This window comes from Cheilinus undulatus, linkage group 23 (genome assembly GCF_018320785.1).
Source record: "Cheilinus undulatus linkage group 23, ASM1832078v1, whole genome shotgun sequence".
Taxonomy (NCBI): Eukaryota; Metazoa; Chordata; class Actinopteri; order Labriformes; family Labridae; genus Cheilinus; species Cheilinus undulatus.
The window spans coordinates 15,510,561-15,532,454 of NC_054887.1; the positions used below are offsets into that span (position 1 = coordinate 15,510,561).

The 21,894-nt window shown below is 39.4% G+C and overlaps 1 protein-coding gene across 2 annotated transcripts in view; it reads right to left on the reverse strand.

Annotated features, from left to right (window-relative positions):
- arhgef39 (Rho guanine nucleotide exchange factor (GEF) 39) overlaps positions 1-21,894 on the reverse strand; it is a 60,761-nt gene that overhangs the window by 16,926 nt on the left and 21,941 nt on the right. For both annotated transcript variants that reach the window (XM_041781312.1, XM_041781311.1), the window contains exons 6-7: positions 11,159-11,229; positions 5,626-5,754 (exon numbers count right to left, since the gene is read on the reverse strand). In XM_041781312.1, the coding sequence (XP_041637246.1) occupies positions 5,626-5,754; positions 11,159-11,229 (200 nt within the window). The remainder of the gene's footprint in view (positions 1-5,625; positions 5,755-11,158; positions 11,230-21,894) is intronic.

The following is a 21,894-nucleotide window of genomic DNA, read 5'->3' on the forward strand; positions in this document are numbered from 1 at the left end:
CTGCAAAAATCAAAAGAAAATCTTTATTGCTCTTCAACTGCACCTACTTTCCAAAAATTGCCAAAATATTTGTGCAATTTCAACAATACCTACAAGTTTGCCTTCAGTTTTGATTTCTCAAATTAATATACAGCTCAATAATGGGTGTCTCAGACTTCTTTTTTTTTATTTTGTCCCATCACACAGGTATCAGTATCATTTGATTTTTACAATAATAAAAATGCTCTTTATATAAGATAAACAAAACGATAAATCCCCATTCAGAGTCAGCATTTTAAAAAGATTATCTTGTGATCAATAAGCATTGAACTGTCAGTGGTTCTTCATGTTTACTTAGCATATCCACAACAATTGATGCAAATGATAATGTCTTACCCCAAAATATATAGCCATATAACATAAGAAATTATGAATATCTATTAAATAAATCTATTAAATTTATTTCAGTAGTAAAAATATTGTCTCACTCCATATCTCCTTAAAAATATCTCCATACATCTTAAAAGTCTGATATACTTCCCAGCCCTAGCTGATCATGTAGTCAGAGTTTATAGGTGATATTCTCTGTTTGGGGAGGGGTCTCTCTCTTTGGAGTCTGGGTCCACTTCAGCCCCCCTGCCATCCTCTGTCCGTCCGCAGAGCTTTGAGGTTCAAAGAGCAGGAAGTGGCGAGCTCCCCTCTGCGTGTCGGGGCCTTTCAGCTCCTCGTGTCAAAGAGAACCTCTGCTCCACTACAAAGTCTGTTACCTGTACCAGAGTGAGGTGAGGCATCTACAAAGAGTCGCGACCCCCCCTCCCGATGTGTCCGAGAACAACAGATGTAGAGACGGCATGATCTCGAGGGTTTGGAAGAGTTCGGTTTAGAGAGTCGACAGGTTTTACTCGCTGTGGGACGGCTTTGGTTCAAGTTAGAGAGCGGGTTTAAAGAAACACATATTTGAATGATAACAAGTAAGAGATAAATAATCTGATGACAGCTGAAACAAGGGGTTTTAACCTCCACGAATGTGCTGAATTAAAAGATGAGTAAAAAAGAATAAAGCAGAAATAATCATCAGGGTAGGGATGCATTCATATTGTGAACGACAGTTTGGTACTGTGCCCTGGTGTGACTGCTTCTCCTTCCCTTCCTGCTGAGCTAGTTGGTTTGAAGGATGGAATGCTTTATAAGCTCTGATGACGTCATCTTTATAAAGCCTATTAAAGACTCCAAAGAGGACCATCAAAGGCAGAGGACGGAATGTTGGTGAAGTTGGGAATGTTGAGGCCTTTTTTCTCCATTTTGGCCAAACAGAAGGCCGTAGCTGGCAACTTTTGGAATAGTGGGTGAACCTCAAGTGGAGTGAGAGCCGATTCCAACCACTTTTCCAAAAGTTGTCAATAAAGGACAGTCAACATAAGGGACAGACTGATGGAATGTATGTGTTTTAATAACAGAGAGAAGAATTAATGGAGTTGGTTTGAAAATTCACCCAGAAGGAGAAAGAAGAAGAGGGAACCGTGGATGTTTTTATCACTGTAGAGACACCAACAACAGAGGATGAACATCAGAGGATGAAATGGGCCTGTGTTAGACAGATAGCATGTTTTTTGAAGATGTTTAGAGTTGACTTATCCCATACTTTGCCACAGCTTCATTCGCATCCCCCACTAACTGTGATCAAGTATACATGATATAATGTCTAAACAGCCTCAAAGTGGATTTTCTGAGGCACAGTGGCTGAGTACAGCACACTTGTGCTTATTCTGATCAAATAAACCAGACTTTGGGTCAACTGTACTAAAATCCTGAGCCCCTTGGTGGCAAAAACTGCAAGCAAGCATTTGTGATAACTGGCAAGTCTTTCACATTGCTGTGGAGAAATTTTTGCCCACTCTTCTTCACAGAATTGTTTTAATTCAGCCACATCGAAGGGTTTCCGAGCATGAACAGCCTGTTTAAGGTCATGCCACAGCATCTCAATCAGAGTTAAGTCTAGACTTTGACCAGACTGCTCCAAAACCTTCATTATGTTTTTTTAAGTCTTTGAGAGTCAGACTTGCTGGGGTGTTTCACATCATTTTCCTGCTGCATAACCCAAGAGCACTTGAGCTTGAGGTCATTACCTGATGGCCGGACATTCTCCTTCAGGATTTTCTGGTAGAGAGCAGAATTCATGCGGTCATCAATTACTGAAAACTTTCCAGGTTCTGTAGCAGTAAAGCAGCCCACACATCACACTACCACCACCACGTTTGATTGTCCTTGTGATGTTCTTCTCAAGAAATGCTGTGTTAGTTTCACGCCAGATGTGATGGAACACACACCTTCCAAAAAGTTAAGCTTTTGTCTTGTTAGTCCAAAGGTCTTGGGGATCATCAAGATGATTTTTGTCAAATATGCGGTGAGCATTTGTGCTCTTTTTCGTCAGCAGTGATTTTGGTCTTGGAACTCTCCCATGGATGCCATTTTTCCCCAGTCCAGTTCAGTCCAGTTGTTGAATTGTGAACACTAACCTTAACTGAGTCAAGTGAGGCCTGCAGGTTTTTGGATGCTGTTCTGGGTTCTTTTGTGACCTCCTGGGTGAGTCAGTGTTGCTCTCTTGGAGTCATTTTGTAGGCCAGCCACTCCTGGGAAGGTTCACCACTGTTCCAAGTTTTCTCCATTTGTGGATAATGGCTCTCATCCTGGTTCACTGGAGACCCTAAGCCTGAGAAATGTCTTTTTAACCCTTTCTAGAGTGACACACGTCAATAATTTCTCATCTGTTCTTGAATTTCTTGAGATTGAGGCATGACGTGTTGCTTTTTGAGATCTTTTAGCCTGCTTTGTCACACAGAAGTGATTTCCTGATTCAACAGGTCTGGGAGTAATCACTTTGGACCAGGCAAGATTTGGATGGCTCTTTTCCCTTAATGAATTAAATCATCATTTTAAAATTGCATTTTGTATTTTGTAGTCAGTCTGACCTTGAGTTACCTGAGAGAAAAACTCTTCAGATAAAAATAACAAACTGCAGATTAAATCCTGCTCAGTGATGGGTAAAATCAAAGGAGATAAATTAAAATAAATCCATGTACCATGATGGAAGCATGGAGACGTCTTAGTTTGAAATTGAAGGCGTTTTGGCAGAGAATCTCTGCGACCGTCTGCGTATCGATGTCTCATTGATTCAGTCTTTGTGTCTCGTCTCCTACAGAGCTACTTAATATGTTGGAGGGGATGCGCTGCCTCTCATGTGGAAAAGGCAGAGCTTTCTTTCTGCCACATTAGAGGAGGTGTAGAGGGGAGGAAGGAGCGCGGGTCGGCGGGAGGTTTTCGGGATGGGGGGGTGCTCTGAAGTGTGCCTGGTGGGACCGCCGGTTTATTGGCTGCAGAGGAAGCCGGCGGAGCTGCAAGGGCCTGAGAACTCGGATGAGAGGAAGCTTTTGAAACTTCCCACATCGGCATTAGAGAGATGAGCTGCTATTCAGCGCCGCACCAACACATCCACACATAAAAACACGCTGCACATCCACACGAACAAACACCAACACGTAAAATACACACCTACAACACACACATGAAGCACGCTGCATACCCAAGCAAACAAACACTCACTGGTTCCTTTTCATGTGCTGGTCGGAGAGACGAGGCCCAGCTCTAATTGGTCCTGGGGGAGATTGGCAGGGTGAGAGGAGCAACAAGGAGGCCAGACAAACAACGGGAGGGGGAGACGCAAAGAAAAGAGTCCCCGCTCCACAAGTAGAGAGGGAGCGCTGATGAAGAGGACAAAAAAATGAAGGAGGAAGGGCTGTACGAATTTGGACAAAATGATCATCAAGAGTATTTTAAAATACTGAGAGAACACAGATATGACTATGAAGTTTATATTAGGAATCTGCCTTGGCATTTCTGCCAAAATAGTCCCCTTTACATAACAAGACTCAGAAGTTATTCTCATCTAAAATGTGTTTCATTGAATGATGCTTCATATTTAAGCTAAATAAAGCAGATTTTATAAGTAACCCACTTAACGTTAAGATTATTTCAATCCAAGCTTTTCTTAGTTGTGCTTTTATGTCATCTTATGAAGTGTCATACAGCCAGTAAAGGCCAACAATCTAGGGATTTTAAGCCAATATTTACAGGTACAGAGGCAAACATTTAGCACTGTTGTAGGACTATAATCATAGCTAATATACAGGCTGATATTTACAGAAGCAGCATTTACAGCTGATGAAGGCAAATATTTCCAGCTGATGGAGGTAGATATTTACAACAGATATAGCCCAATATTATCATTTGGTATAGACTGATCATTTACAGCTGATACAGACCAATATTAACAAGTGCTTTAGGCTGATATTTACAGCAGATGTAGGCCAGTATTTACAGTTGATATGGGCAAAAATTTAGAGCTGATATGGGCTGATATTTACAGCAAACATAGACCGATATTTACAGCTAATAAATGCTGATATTAACGACAGACATAGGGCGATACTTAAAACCAGTTAATATTTTCAGCTAATTTAGGCTGTTATTTAAAACTGACAGGCAGATACTTACAGCCACTATAGGCCAACGTTAACAGGCCCTAAAGGCCAATAGTGACAGCCTGTATAGGCTGATAATTTCTTCCAATATAGGCTCATATTTACAAATGATAGAGGGTGATATTGACAGCCAATATGACTGATATTTACAGTCGCTACAGGCCAAAAGTTACCGCAAATACAGGCCAATACTTACAGCTGATATGGGCCGACTTTTACAGTCGTTTTAAGCTGATATTTACTGCCAATATAGGCTGATATTTACAGACACAATAGGCGGATATCAACATTTGCTACAGCAACTATGGGCTGATAGTTAATGCCAATATAGGCCGATATTTATAGCTGATACAGACCAACCTGGTTGTCTTGTTTTTGGTACTAGAATGGCTGGACCAATGAACAGCATTTGAGGAGAAACACCAACTGCAAGCCTGTAAACAATGGCAGCCAGTGAAGAGATAAGAGTGGATGCAACTATAGAAGAAGCTTGACCAGAACTGGACATTTCTTTACTAAAAGAAGAGCAAAGAATCACCATGAAAGCTTTTCTTGGTGGAAAAGGCATTCTTGATCTTCTCCTGACCAGCTTCAGCAAGAGTTTGATGATGCCAACTGGCTCCATTGATAATGAAGAATTATGGACTGACATGACAACAGCTGACTGTAGAGCTCAGGCCTATGACGTGTTTTGTTGCTCTGATTTCAAAGATTCTGCCCTTCTCAAGCCCTGTCTATGGGTCGTTGTCCAGGCTTATGTGAAAAATATCCCATGATGCCATGGGGATGTGAAACAGTCTATCTATTGTGTCATAAGGATTGATGACAGAGGAGAAGAAGAAGGAGAGGATATTTACATGCTAACAGTTAGCAGCAACATTCTGCTAACAAACAAAACATTTCCTGCACCAAAGACTCCGTCGATTCAATCAATCCAGGCAGGAATGTCTCCATAGTTAACTAATTTACCTCCACTTTACCTCCCCTCCTGCTCCACCCCCATCCTCCCCCTCCTCCCGCGGCTCTCCCAGAGGACACGCAGCGAGGGATGAGGAGGAGGAGGAGGAGGAGGAGGAGATGAAAGGAATAAGTGATCAGAGGCTCTAACCTGCAGCCAACACCTTTGTCTTTCGCCCCTTCAGCAGTTTCTGCACCCGGCACAGCTGCAGGTGGTTCTCATGGCGCCGAGTATTGTTCTGGATATGCTGGGACACCTCGCTCACTGCATCCACCGCGCCTGCACACAAAAGCACACAAAACCCTTTATTATCATAGAGGAGTGGTAGATCTGACTTCTTTAGGCTTGCTCACCGATGCTCTAAAGCTGTGAGGGTTTATAATAATAAGAACCACTTGAGATTCTTCATGAAAGGAAACTAAAGATGTAAACATAAAAAACAAACACTGGTTGTTGATTGAGCCTTGAAGCTGAGCTCCATTAGTGTAACATACTCATTTTTTCTCCATAGACAGTTATCTTTGTAAATGTTGACCCTCTATAACTCTGAGCTACTTCTCCATCCCTGACTTAAAAACCAAAGAGGGTCGGGCTTTAAACAACACATGTGGCCTTGACTAGCACAAAAATCTGTATAACTGCTCCTAAACTCTGTAAAGAAGCTTTTTACTTTAACTTAAATGCATCTGAGACAAGTAACTGATCATTTTTTTCTGCATCCACACAGATATTTAGCTAAATATTTGAACATTAACTTTAGATTTCCACAACACCATAATTTTAAGCTTTCATATTATTCTGAAAAGATCAACAAGGCAACAAAAATATAAGTCCTAAGCACTTAAACTTTAGTAGTTTCAGCAGGACTTTGCCTACAATTTTTGGTTAATAAAAACACTAAATATCCCAATATCTAGGACATCTGCTTTATTTCCAGGGTGAAAAACAGATACTAATTATATGATAGGATGCAATACGACACGTTGCGTTGCAGTGCTGTACAATGTGGTACAGTATGATACAATAAGATACGATAAAACAAGATAAGATAAATATGATATGAAATGAGTTGATACTAAACAAATGTCCTTTATAAAACTAAATCTGTTTGATTGGATGTTAAACAAGTACAAGCCAATCAACACTTAAGCCTGGGTACCACTGACAGTGCGCATATTGCATCACTTCCTGTTTTGCTTTGAGCCAATTTTAAATGTTACTAGGGCTTTTCTGACATGCAATAGGACAGGTTAGGATATGGTAAAATTTGATACCATACACCACAGTGTGGTATGATATGGTAGGATATGTCGGTACAGTAATATTGGGTTTGATATGAGACAGTGTGATATAGCACAGTGCAATACATAACAGAACTGCATAATAGGATAGGATACTACAAAACATAGCACGATAACATGTTACATTATGTAATGATTGGGTCGGGTTCAGTACTTTATGATTTATCATCTTCTTTGGCAAAATGTCATGGACTCAATGCTGCTTTTTAAAATTTAAGAAACTACTTATTTTTCTGTTTTATACTTTAACAATCAGAGTCATATATACCATTTCTGAATTTACAAATATCAATGAATTTTCTACCCATGGATCGGGTATTCACATCTACAACATTTAAGAACTCTTTACTAAACTACCTTCCTTACTGTTCAATAAAGCTTTAACATCTTTCACCAAAACAGAAGAAAAACCTCCACTAATCAGAATAGTCAGAGAGAATCCTCCAATTACCGAGTTCTTTCTCTAATTCCTGTAAACATTTAGAGCTACATCATTAACGCGTCCAAAATAACAACAAAGAGACTGATTCTAATTTCAAGCTCAACTTTTGCTGCTGTTGTTGTGAGCTGAAACTCAGCGGATGAACTTGATCCTCAGGGCGACGCGTCGACGCTAAAATAATCACGGCCTAATTGGCTCGCTTAACTTCACAACAATTACAATGTAAACCAAACAAGGCGTCCGTGTAGACTTTCTCCCTTTGTTGCACGTGTTTGGAATATTTTCCAGCTCTGCTTTAGAAAAACAACAACTCCTAATTACAGCTGGCCCAGGCATTAATAAAACATGGCCTCTTCCTCATTCAGCAGACATTTCTCTGCTTTCTTACTGCTCTTTATTCCATTTATTCTCAGTTAAGACTCCGTTAACTTTACTCTTACAGCTCTGACACATGCACCGAGGCAGGTCACTCTCGCTTATAGTCACAGCGGTGAAATTCAGTGTATAAACAGGCTGATGAAAACTCCTGAAGCTCTGCAATTACAACAATTAAATCCAGGCTGAATGCACGGTGAGGGAGAGGAGAGCAGGGTGAGGAAGAGGAAGAAAAGAGTGAGAAAACAAGAGAAAACAACAACAACAAAGCCTCCTGTGATTCCACTCTGTTTAATCAGATACAATGTGATTTGTCTGGATTTTCTTTTTTTAAATTATTCCCTTTACGATAGGAGGAAGTTTTCACGCACGCACGCAGCAAGGAGTTTAAAAAAAGCCTCTCTAATGAGAAGAGGAAGAGGAGATGTACCTTCATCTTAGCATCAGCCGCTGTTTTAATTTGTAAGCAGAGGCAGCATCGCAGCAATGAGATTTTAATTGATACACATAAATAATTCCTTGTGTACATTGGCTGTGCAGTCAGATCTGCTGTTTATTTGACGATTGAAATTAGTCATTATCGGGATCCGTGTTGATGTTGAAGATTTTATTTATTAATATCGCTCCCGCTTAACATCCTCTGATCCGCTCCCAATTAATTATGTCAAAATCCACATCAAACCGGGGCGTAGAGGCAGGCCCAGCTTTCATTTCTGCAGCAGTGCAGCTCTGCAGCGACAATAACAACAAATGAGGAGTGAAGGCAGAGAGAGGCGCTGCTTTGTTCCCCAAATGAAGATAATGAGCGCTGTCGTTCACCCCGACGCTCTCTGCCATCAGGTCGCTCTCGTTCTGCCGTCTTAAGACTCGTCTTTAGTCTATAAATGTACACGTTTACTTTCCTTCTCAGGTAAGAAGACATATCATCACACGATTATCAACACGTAATGAAGTCAGAGACAAACACAGAAAATCAACTTTAGCTTCTAAAAACAAGAAACTCACTATTTTCTACCTCAATAAAGATGATAAACTAAAGTTTTAAAGCTAAAGTAGTTTGTGTAGGTGTTTCATGGTGTACTCTGTCTTTGCACTTTGTAGTTTTATGTGAAACATGAGTGATGCACAAGATTCTCCAAAGCAATAAACTAAAGAGACAATAAGTCAGACTTTACCCTAGCATTAGGGTTAGGGTTGTGGCCATACAGCTTTTTAATGAAACATTCCTCAAGACATGCTACGGTCCTGGCTGGAAAACAGGCAGAATTGCATATGCTAATTTCTACAATTCTGAATCGATTCAAAATTTTTAAGAATAGATATTTTAAACATACTTATTTTTATCCTGAGTGCATTTTCAACAGCAAAACCGCTGCAGGTAATTTCCTCTGTGTGACATTTCCATCACAAATACTGAAGGTGTTAACATTAGCTCTGAGTGTTGGTAATGTTTACATACTGATGCTCTGCCTGCATTGTCAATACTTTCAGACACACATACAGATATTTGGTGGCATGGTCATTTGCTGGCAGTGCAACAAACAGAGCACCCCCGTTCATTTTGCTTGAAGCACAGCTGTTTCTGCACAAATCTGGCAAAGCTGTACTGTACAGTGACTCACCACAACCACCACTCTGTGGAATATTAAGACACGGAGCCCCACATACTTGTTATTCAAGTCCCCAATTCATGGAAAAGAGTGTGTAAGGTTTTTTCAAGGCAGGACCTGCAGCCATGCTGAAAACATGGAAGTGAGGTCAATCTACATGCTGTCTGTTCTGTCCATTTTGTAACAGGGAATAAACATGAGACATACATACATGCATTTAAAAAAACAGGTAATGCACTGGAGAGCAATCAAGGGAGAAATAAAACAAGTGCATTTAGAACCCAAACTTACATCTTTTGTAAAATTTGTTGCTATTTTATGCAAGTAAACTTCTGTGCGTCTTTAAAAGGAGTGTTCTCTGGTCTTAATGTTGCCCAGCATTTCACTGAGCTAGCCTTTGCCCTTAATGTTCATTTCATACGTTCCTGTCATGGCTCGGGAACTTGGAAAACATATATCTGGAGGTCCTGTCTCAATTTTTCAGAAATAGTAATTAGCCCAGGTACTTGCATCACACCTCTTCTCTAGAATTGCATGACACTCCTGTGTGATCTGGATCTTTCCAGCAAAGTTAACAGAAGTGCTGCGGTTTGTTTGCACCTCCATCTTAACCCGTGCATAGTGCGTTATGTCACCGTAGAGAAAAGAACTGAGTCTTGAGTTGCTCGGCTAATCCTGTTTTCCCAAAAGAAAAGTTTTAAGACTCACTGTGGATTCTACAATCCCAGGTAAGAGGATGTGTGACCAGCTGTGTTTGCTAAAGTAATGTAGTCGACTTCAGGAACAGTTCATATGCACAAATCCACAGCACACATGTACATTCACCTGGAGTAAAAATAAGTGGAATATCAGCCAGAAACTGCTGAAGGGATCTATTGTCTTTTTTATGTCAAAGACCGCTGTTACAGTTTAAACAGTGACCATGTAAACTGGTGACTTTATGTAAAATGGGATAACAACGGATACTGAACACTTAAAGAGGCCTTTGTTTAGTTTTTCATTAAATTTATATTTTGCAATTCAGGCAGAAATTACTGTGCTAAATATGCTAAAAAAGCATTTTCCTCAGCACATTTTATTAAGATTTGTAATGTCAAATTATAACTTACAGCACCTTAATGCACAGCAGACTAAAGCAGATGCTGAAATTATCACTTCTTTAAGAAACAGAGAATGTGTTTTGAATCGAAATTGGTTTGAATTGAAAATCGGTTCTGAATCAAATTGTGACATACTTTCAGATTCACATCTTTAATGCTTACAGGAAGTTTCCATCACTAAAAGAAGTCCACTTCCTTGCGTTAGACACTAAGAGGTATCATCCTTTCATGAGTGGAAATGAGGTGTAAGACTTTTTTTTAAAACCCTGTTTGGACTTGTTTTCAATTCACCTCACCTACACTGTCTGCTCTCTTGACCGTATTAACCGTGATATCAAAGCAGTCGTCGCAACAATTTTGATAATATGTAAAGCGTGAATGATGATAATAACCATGGGTGAATTTAACTGTTATAATGAAAACCAGTAACGATTCTGTTTCCCTCTAAAAGAAAAGCACTATATACTAAATGTATATGTCTATAACATCAACGTGAACTTGTTTTTTCAGTAAAGCATAATTTTTAGCTAATTAAGGAATACTACCATTACCAGGATGCTGGTCCGGTTTCTAACTTGTTATTGTATTAATAACCATCATCAAACATATAATAAATTCCCCTCATCTCTGCCTGTTGTTGCTGGTTTTCAGACTGAGACGCAATGCTCTGATTTAATTTTGAAGCCTGTATTGTAGCGCAGATTTATTTGACTTATCATGTTTTGTCTTCCATCATTTCGGGCATTTTCATGGCTTGCAGCCTCAGACTAATTGCTTCTCTGTTAAAGATGATACCTTCATTGTAAAACTGTAAAATGGCCATAGAGGTGGCAGAACTTAGGAAAAGACACGTACTTGAAATCTGCTGAAACTCAGGGTTGTCTGGACTCGTGTTGGCTGCCAGGTCCTGCAGGAAGTGTTTGTACCTGTAAGAAAACACAAATAACCCCAACAATTATTACACTAATCTATAGGATGGCTACATTTTGAAAGCTGAACCTTAACAGTTATTACATTTATTTTGAAAGCTTGTTTAGATTTAAAACAGGGGCAGAGTTGGGAGTTAGGGATGGACAGAGGGATGAATGCTGATGGAAGTATGCAGACCTGGTAAAGTTACTGATGTGTGATTGCAAAGATAGTGTGCTGTTGGCTGACGGAAAGGAAAACTGAGGAATGATCAACTGTGAGGGAAAACTGTCGGTTTTGGCTAAGGTGGAATGAGTGCCAATAAGAAGAACTTTAGTTCTGTTACTGTTGAGTTTGAAGAAGTTGTGTGAAAACCAGGATTTCTGTAAACTTTTACAGAAGGAGGAAGGTGGAGTTAGGATTGGTGGATAGGTATAACTAGGTGTCATCAGCATAGCAGTGAAAGTGGATGTTGACTTTACATAAGATATGGCCAAGGGGAAGTAAATAGATAATAAATAGTGGGGGGCCCAGGACAGAACCCTGGGGAACAACGATAGAGACTTGAAGAGGGTTTGAATGATTTGAGTTCATAAACTGAGGGCAGTCAGAGAGGTTTGATTTGAACCAATGCAGAGGTGTGTTTGTCCAATGGGGGACAGTCTGTCTGCCCTCCATTCTTTTCTGCAACATCCAATCCTTAAGGAGACAAGATGTGGTATAGTCAACAGGACCAATATGTGCCGAAACTGGTGTTAAGCTGAAGCATTTAAGCAACCCTATCAGACAGATCTTATGAACATTACACATGAAGTCCAAACACTAACAGATCCACTGAAGTTAAAAAGAACAATATTCTGACCTCGCAAGCCTGCACAAAAATACACCTCAGTTATCAAACAGACCGAAAACATCCACAGCTGAGTCTGATTTCATTTCTTTTGTGATCAAGATGGAGAGAAATTTCTCTTTGAAGCAGAGGTGATGGTTAAGATCTCTGACAGATGTAACAGGATGGAGATCTGAAAATATTAAACCTTAAACCTCCTCAGATGGTCTGCTAGAGAGAAAAAAACAAAAATGGACCATATCTCCATCTAAAGGTTATAAAGACTGAATCCAGTCTTTGGATAAAACATGGAGAAACTGGACTGTAGGATCTTAAATATGTGATGAAATCAATCAGAGAGAAGCGGGGCTGAAAATAGCATTTTACATTACAACAGAGTGATTAAATAATTCATATTTTATCCATTACTTTGATGAATAATCAAACTAATGGATAGTCAAAGCCTTCGCTCTGCTCCCTCCATTATCAGACATTTTACTACTTTCTGTGGGAGTAAGTTAATGACATTCACCTCAGAATCTTCACTAATGATTATTTGGTAAATGGGAGCAATCAAATATTCACTGCTGATTAAATGTCACGTTTAAAAATCAAGCATGGATATAACCCTTAAATACATGTATGATCACCTAATCTAACTGCTGGTCTTCAAACTAAAGTAAGCATCTTTAAGTGAATCCCAGAACCATCAGCAGTGATCATTTTATTTTTCAGAGACAGTATTTATCATGAATCGGTGTCATACTAAAATCAATGCCCCTGCTGAATAAAGTTTCCTTCTCCAGTCTCCGTCTATGGCGAGCGTCAGCTTCCTCAGAAATCTTTATCCTTTTTACCCAGAGATGATGTGACCTTGAAGAGCATCGATGATTGACATTGATTTCCACTGAGTGTCTGCCTCACAGCTCCATCTCTCTTTCTCTCTCTGTCTCACTCGCCCTTTACAGTCTGGACCTGCTGTAGAGACACACTGGAGCCAACAAGGGAGGACAATAAATGCCACCGATACCATCAACATGGTGGAACGACAGTGAAAAGATGAATGTTCGAGGGTTTTTAGGGAACAACATCTTGACTTTATTCTAAATAACCATAAAATCTGGAATATAGTGCTGAAAAAGTGCTTATTTCTCTCTAAACCTAATACCTGGTTGTACCATCCTTGGTGGCAACAACGGCAAGAAAATATTTCTGATAACCGGCAATGAGTCTTTCACATCACTGTGGAGAAATCGTGGCCCATTCTTCTTTGCAGAATTATTTCAATTCAGCCACACTGGAGGGTTTTCCTGCATGAACAGCCAGTCATGCCACTGCATCTCAATCTGGACATTGACTAGGCCACTCCAAAATCTTTGTTTGCGATTTTTTAAGCCATTTGGAGGAGGACTTGCTGAGATGATTTGGATTTGTCCTGCTGCATAACCAAAGTGCTCTTATGCTTAAGGTCACAAACCCATGGCAAGACATTCTTCTTCAGGATTTTCTGGTAGAGAGCAGAAGTCATGGTTCCATCAATTACAGCAAGTGGTCCAGGTTTTGAAGCAGTAAAGCAGCCTGGACCGTCACACTACCAACACCATGTTTTACTGTTGATATGGTGGTCTTTCAACTTTTGTCTCGTCAGTCTACAGAATATTTTCCCATATATCTTGGGGATCATCAAGATGTTTTTGGTCAAATGTGAGGCGAGCCTCTGTTCTTTTTGGTCAGCAGTGTGTTTGGCTTTAGACAGCTCTCATGGATGCCATTTTTGCCCAGTCTCTTTCTTATTGTTGAAACATTAACACAGAGTGACTGAGTCAAGTGAAACTGGGTCTGTTCTTTTGAGACCTCCTCGATGAATCGTTGATGCGCTCTTGGAGTAATTTGCTAGGCCGGCCACTCCTGGGAAGGTTCACCACTGATCCAAGTTTTCTCCATTGTGGATAATGGCTCTCATCATGGTTGACTGGAGTCCCAAAGCCTTAGAAATAGCCATGTTTAAAGGGAAACAGGTTAATATGTCAGTATTTATGGTAGAACCAACTGTAGAGGGAAAAAACTGCCTCTGCAGATTCAGAACCGTCCATGTCTACATCATAATGCATCGTGTAGAAGATTATTTTCAACATGACTATTATTTACAGTAATAAATTGCGTATATATGAGTATTGGTATCGGCTAAAAAGAGTTCAGAAATATTGGTGTGTCAGATATTGGCAATAATCCAGTTTTGTGGACATCTAGTATTATGTCATGATTGGTACTCTTGTATTGGCAAATCTAAAAGCTCGTCACATCCCCCAGTTAAACAGTGTCTTGAATATAAAGTTCAACTAGTAGATTATACTTGGAACCTGGAGTAGAAAAAATGAACCAGTATCCTACAATTGCTTTACAGCACATATAGAAACATACAGGAGCCAAATAGTAGGTTTTCTTGGCAGAATTTGTTTTTAGGAGGAGCACAGTGTTCAGGGTCTGACATTAACGGTTGCCCGAAGGCCTAGGGCAACTTCAAAAAGCCAACGGGCAAGCAAAACTTGTAAGGACTTGCCCGATCGGGCAAGCATGACTCTGAGCTTTTCTATTCGTTAATTTTATTATTTTCCTCACTCGTTTCTGTTACTATGGAGCCCCCGAGTAGCCAGATTCAGTGTGTCGCTGCCTCCATTGGCTGAGCGCGTCAGCTGACGTGCAGACAGCTGCACAAACCTTAACTAAAACCCTTTATGAAAGTAAACACTGTCATCAGTAAAGATTCATGGTAGGTCACATCAATAAATCTGTTACCCACATAAAGAAGACAGACTTTAAATGAATATTAAAAGTTTATTATTTTTAAATCCGTGTTTTATTACCGTCGGATGTGCTCGACAGAGGAGCATGTGTGAGAGAAGAGAGCAGAGAAAGTCCGCTGGCGGTGCGTCTCTTCAGTTTGCTCATTCATTGAGGTTTGCTGTCGTGCTTAATCTGAAGCTTCCCATTTCCTCGTTTTAACTTTTTCTACAGCCACATCCTGCAGATGCTCTCTGACACCCAGATCTTTTGACAATTATGCCGATGCACGTCATCAACGAGTAGCCTATAACACACATGGATCACATGTGGAGATGATGTAATATTTAATATCTAGTGAAATTTGTCCAAACATGGGTGTTTTATTTGATCTTTAATGCAGCAATGGTCATAAATATTGTCAAAAGAGCAGAAATATAAAACCAAAGCTCCAGAATGAGGCAGGGTGAAATGATGTGTCTGGTGAGCAGCAGGTGTGAGGCAGGGCTGGTTTTAGTCATTTGGAGGCCCAGGGCAAAGACAAAAATGAGGCCCCTCCCCATTTAACCTAAAGAATTAATAATGAGTGGAAAAAAAATAGAAAGCATCTCTTTTATGTTAATAAAGCCACAGAACTCCAGTAAATGCCCCAGTGGGAGATATAAATACCCAAATAGCCAACCATAAATCATCATTTTCTTTGAAAAGCATCTCAGAGCTCAAACTCAGCACATTCTAATATCTTAAAAAATCTTTAGGCCAGGTGGAGCTTTCATAACGCTGGTGTTGGGCCAAAGATTGGTATCTCCAAAATGACCACTTTTCAGGGGATAAAAAGTTTATAATTTATAAAAATGATATAAATATGATTTATAAAAACAAATTAAAATCATGAAAAATTGAGATACAAGGTCTTAGTCTGATGTCAGTGATAAAATAAATATATGCTCATTATCAGTGACATATTGGTTATTCTGACTCTACAGACATTTGTATCCCATTTTACCTCATAGTTATCCAACAATCCACTGTTGTATTTCATTTCAACTACAGATGAACTGATCTATCTATCTTACATTCCCGGTTTGTACTGTGGCTCTTGCTAAAGTATTTTTTAGACAATGTGGCTCTTTGGTAGAAGAAGGTTGAGTACCACTGGTCTAACTGGTACAGTTACAGGGTGGAACTGTGAAATAGCACTTTAAAGGGGCACTATGTAGTTTTGGGGAAGACATTTTTAATCAAACAAGAAAAATCTTAATTGGTTGATTGTCATGTGTCGGCAAAATTTCTTCAGTTTCATGATGAATAAACCAAATAAAAACAGAAGAAAAGCACCGTTTTATACTTAGTGCATACGTAGCAGACCCTGCCTCTAGTGTCAGTGTTTTGCTGATCTCATTTTCCTCTGAGAATAGTTGGTTTCATCAGTTATGAAAAAATATTTCTGTGTTTGTATTACTACCTTATTAGTGTTGTAAATACGAAATTCCTGAGTTTGAATTTCTTCAGAAAACAACCTGGTGCAGCTTTCACATTGCACTGATCTGTACAAAGTTAAATATAATTTTCAGTGAGCTAACACACAGCTAATAAATACAGTTTTCTTAAGAAAGAAGTGTTGTGTATTGTTTTCCACAGTTGACAGGCAATGGATTTTAGTTCTAAGTATGTTGTGAGCAAAATGTATGTATTTGACAGCCAGAAAAAGTACCTCCTGGACAGGGCAAGTAGGAATTTAGATAGGGCAAGTAGATTTGGGAAGCGCTTGCCCTGAAAGGTAAGTAGGAAAAACCTTAACGTCAGACCCTGACGTTGTCGTCGATGTACTCGATTACTCATTGGAAATGAAACCAACACCCAACAAGCTCCAATTAGGGCTCATTCAATTAGGAGGTGCTTAAAAAGAGTAATAATCTCACATTCTCCTCTTCTTGTCTGGTCGTGTAATAACAAATACATTACAGACATTATTAGGGATGGATGCACTCGTTCTTATTAAGCAGCTGAGACCAAAATCTAATTAAAACAAATGTGAAACAAAAAGAGAGAACACTCTAATGAGCTTTATTACGGCACATTTCAAACAATGTAAAGGCAGCGCTCTCGTTTAGCCGCCCTGTCCCGCTCATTAGCAGCACAGCAAAGAAAAGATAATGAGCCGATAATCTGAACCCTGTTTGGTACAGTTCACGTCTCCTGATGAGGAATGCACATCCTCCCATATGCAGATGATATTCACGTTCCTCTCTCAAACATGCCGACACATCAGGTCAGCGGGGCGTCTTCCTCTAACGTCACTAAAGAAGGAAATATCTGTCTAATTATTTTTTTCATACATGCATTAAGGATTCAAATATGTAATTAAGAGACGAGAGGCACTGGCAGCTCCTGCACGGGTTAGTGAGCATGGCACAGGCTTGTGGGTAATTACTCAAATTTAATAGCTTAAAAGGAAAGGAATGCACACGTGGTAAATAGAGAAGACTGCAGATACTCCATGCTCCAAACTCCAGCAATTAAAATATAATAAGAGTCTTATCTTTCTGTTTAACAGGGATTTACTCCACATGAATGTGGACAGAATGGAAATATTTTATCAAACTGAACAACAACTCCAGCTTTTATCAGTGTGCTGCTGCAGAGAGAAGCTTACATCAGGAAGATAATTACGTATGTATACAGGGATGTATATAAGGATGAACAACATGGACAAAATGTTCATGAGGCTACTGGGGGCAACTTTACTGATGTTTATTCCAGGGGCAGGATTTTTCACAAAGGCCTGTCTCTTCAAAACAAGCAGACATCAATGACTCATACTTGGTTGAATAATCAATTTTAATTTCAGCAAGTTGATTCAAACATGACACCTGTGATTCAGAAAAAAAGGCCCAAATTTGACATTTCAAGGTTGATATCTCTCTTCCTTTTTACCACAATGGTTGGAGACTTTTTCATTTGTCTGGACATGATACCTGTGAATCTCAGGTATGTAGCTCAATCCTTCTCCAGCGGCCATCCATATTCATAAGGCCTCTATGGGATGTTTTGGAGCTATTTTGTGATGCACATACATGAGACCACTACAATACGTACAATTTTACTGAACTACTGTATTCTCTGCAGATTCTTGTGACATTTCAGAATTGTTCAGGCTGCCAAATAAGCAATAATGTGCCAGAATAATAAAAATAATGATGATAATAAAATCAATATTTCATCTTTTTTGAGAGGGTCCTCACTCCAAGGTCCCTGCTTATGCCCCAATAAGTATTTTGGCTATCTTGTCTTCCTACTATCATAAAAAACAAGACAACTGTTAGTACTGTGAGTACTAAAACCCCAGGGATCATCAACTGGTGGCCCAAAGGATGGGAGAAAAAAATTACACTTTTTTTCTTTAAATCTTTACAGACATTAAAGCACTCTCCCCAGACATATATATATATATATATATATATATATATATATATAAAATAAAAACAAAAAGTAAGATAAAAGTAACAAAAAATTAAAAAAGAAAAAAATAATCTAATTAAGCTAATCAGATCAAAATATCAATCAAATTTAAGCAGGCCTTGTTCAAATCTAGTTGATGGCCCCTGCTGTACTGTGTTGTGCTTGTTTTGTCCATGGGTTTTGTCATGTTTCATGAACAGAGCGACCCCCCTTCCTTAACAAAAACAGCTCTTACTTTAAATTAAGCGAGGAGCAGAAGGAGCCATGGCTCATACCCCAGCTAATTTTAAAGGAAAGGGAGCAGGAGCTCGAGAAGATGGTACAATGGGAGCTTTAAGTTGAATGACAGTATCTAAATTCAGCCACTAGGGGCGCTCAGTTTAAAGCAATTTCATCAAAGGTAGTGGGGGATCATGGGAGTGATTCCCTAAAACTCCACCTAACCCCCAGTCGATTGTCAGGGCCGATGTTTGGTATTCAGACACTTATCTGTGTCCGCTTGTTTTACAGGTCACTTAATTAACTAGTAAGTGCACTTCTTTTATTATTTACATAAAAAAACACACATATATATGATATGTAATGAAACCATGATTTCATGTTAGGTATAGGGATGAGTATCAACACCAGTACCGACACATCTGATACCTACAGATCGAATTACATACAACACAGGTATTGATTCCCTGCCACCCAATGAAAGCGAAGAGATATTTTACAGGATTTGTGTGATTTATGTGTTAAGTTATAGCTGGTTTCTTTTCTTATCCTATGTTTGACTTGCACCTTACAAAGATTATTCTACAAATCGTTCATGAAACCCAGACAGCTTTCATTCTCTCGCTGACTTTTAAAACATTTTTTTCTCTCAAAAATATCAATTCAGGCACTGACACCACATAAAAAGTACCAGCAGCACCGATATCATTAAAAAAATAAATAAAATAAAATACCCATCCCTAGTAAGGTATGATTTTTTAGAAACATAGCTTTATAATAAATAAGGCTGCAAGAGGCTGCATTCAGAGCAAACCTTTCTCATTTTTTTAATAAAAAAATTTGAATAGCATTAATCAAGTACGTTACCATTATTCCTTAAAAAACAGAAAAAAGCACCAGTAAAAAAAAAATAAAAATAAAAAAAATAAAAGACATTTTTTGCCATACAAATAGAACAATAATCCCCAAAAGGGCGACTTGTTTTTTAATGCAGTTTAAATTATCCTCTGTGCCGGGTCAGTGTCATCTCTCTTAAGAGTGGTTATTCAATTACAATCATAGTTTTAGTCCTTGAATATTGTTTCTCCTTCATACATCAATCATAAACACTTAAATCTGATGTTTTCACTTTAAAGCAAAGTTCAGTAAACAGAATTATTTTACAAACACTATTGATCTTTTAAAATATTAACCCATACCACCAGTGTTGTTTTAAATTTAAATAATTATAATCCTGATCTTGTGTAGCGAGCAGTGAAGTGTTTTCTCCTCATTAAGGGTCAACAGAATCAGCTAATAATTCATGATTAAACACCAAAACTAAGGCACTTCGTTGTAATAAATCTTGGCCGTGAACCTCAGGGTCAATCAACAATTTAGCACCAAAAACATAGATTAAAAGCATTCTGGTACCTGCACCCCTCAGAAAGGAGCCACTTAAGAAAGGCTCCATGTTTGAGTTTGCTTTTGAAAGAAATGAATCAAAGAGCGACCTTGTGTTGGAGAACCATTTCAGTGTTCAGCTGTGGAAGATGATGAACCACCTGAGCACAAAACGAAGTCTATTACTAACCCTCCTGTCGATTCACTACACTAAATCAAGCACTGCTGGTTCAGCATGCACACTTGTGAACACTCAACAAGTTCGACACTGAACTGCAGACCTCTGCCACAGTTTGGCCTTTACGGGAGCCCGCTGCACAAAGAGCTGCTCCATTGAGAGCCCCACACCAACAAGAGCTTGCTCAACGAAAAGCTGCACCACGTTCAACCAACAGCCCACTCTACAAAGACACAACTCCATGAATAGCACAACACCAGGAAGAGCCTGCTCGATGAATAGCCCAACACTTTGAAAAGTATGCTCGATGAATAGTTCAACACTTTAAAGAGCCTGCTTGACTAATCGCCAAATACTACGCAAAACCTGCCGGACAAAAAGCCCAACGCTACAACAAAAACCTCCACATCGAATAGCCCAACGCTACAGAGAACCTGCTCGACTAACAGCCCAACACTAAAAAGTAGAAATGCACCGAAATTTCGGCCACCGAGAACTTTCGGCCAAAAATGTCCCAAAAGTGCATTTTCGGTTTTCGTCCGAAAGACTTTTAACACCGAAACAACAAGGCTGAAACACGATGTTGTGATGACGCAAAAAAAAAAAAAAAAAAACACGGCCAGCACGCGTTTGGATCAGTGGTTTTCAAATAGGGGTACGCATACATGAGATTTTAGAATATATTCTGGCTATATAACAAAAAATAGCACCTTTCTTTGCGACACGAACGACACGATTTTGCGAGTATATTACATTCTAAAATCACATTCTTGCTCGAACGTCTGTGGTGTGTTTTCTCCTGTCCTCTGATAAACAGTGATATTTATTGGAGCTGGAGGTTAAAAGGATGTTTCTCCCTCTCTGTCCTTCACTCCATGTGTAACACGGCCCTTTTACGCACAGCCAGGAGGCCAGTGCCGTTGTGTTTCACTGTTTCATTCACTGTGCCAGCCAAGTTTGTAAGAGGAGGGACTAACTTTTCATTCATTTTACGTCAAATATGATCAATAATAGTAATAAGGGCGCAGCTGAGGCTCACGGTCAGAGGAGTTGACTCCCCCACAGCGCACAGATTGGCTCACTTGTTTGAGCTCACTTGTTCCTGAGGTCAGAGGAGACTGTGTTGGTAAATATTTCACTAAAGTCCTGTTAGTTTAGAAACAGCTCCAGCTGTGTGAGTAGCACATTTGCGTTTACATGGACATGTCAGGCTGCCTGCTGTCTGTCTCCCTCTCTACCAGGCTACATGAGGCAAAAACACAAGCACTGACTACAGACAGGTACGAGGAGAGGGCAAACATCAGGTGGTGTTGAAGAGGAGGGCGTTTTTGTTCCTCTGTCTGCCTTAAAAATCAACACCACCACCATGTGCGCACGTCGAAGCGAAACTTTGAAAAAATATCCGTAGCAATGTTGCGCTGTGAAATGATGTTGCTGTTGTGGAAGCTTGCATTGATTGGCTACAGGTTCATAATTTAAATATTTTGTGTGAATAATCTGCATGAAAAAATTGCGTATAGAGTTTAAGGACCTTAAGTTTATGAAGTGGAGTTTATATTTTGTAGGCTATTTAATTTAATGACCCTAAAACCCCTGAGTCTCCCCCATGGCAGAATGGTTTGACCCACACTGGCACATGCCTGTCAAACACTGTATTCACAATCACTCCATTCATAAAAAGGTTCATGATTTATTTTTTGTGAAGAAATGCTGATCTATAACTAAGTTCATGATTTCAGTTTGAGAAGAGATCTTTATTATGATCCCAAATAAGGGCACTAAGCTGTCTTTTTTAATAATTAGTTAATTTTTTTACAGGTTTTTAGTTCT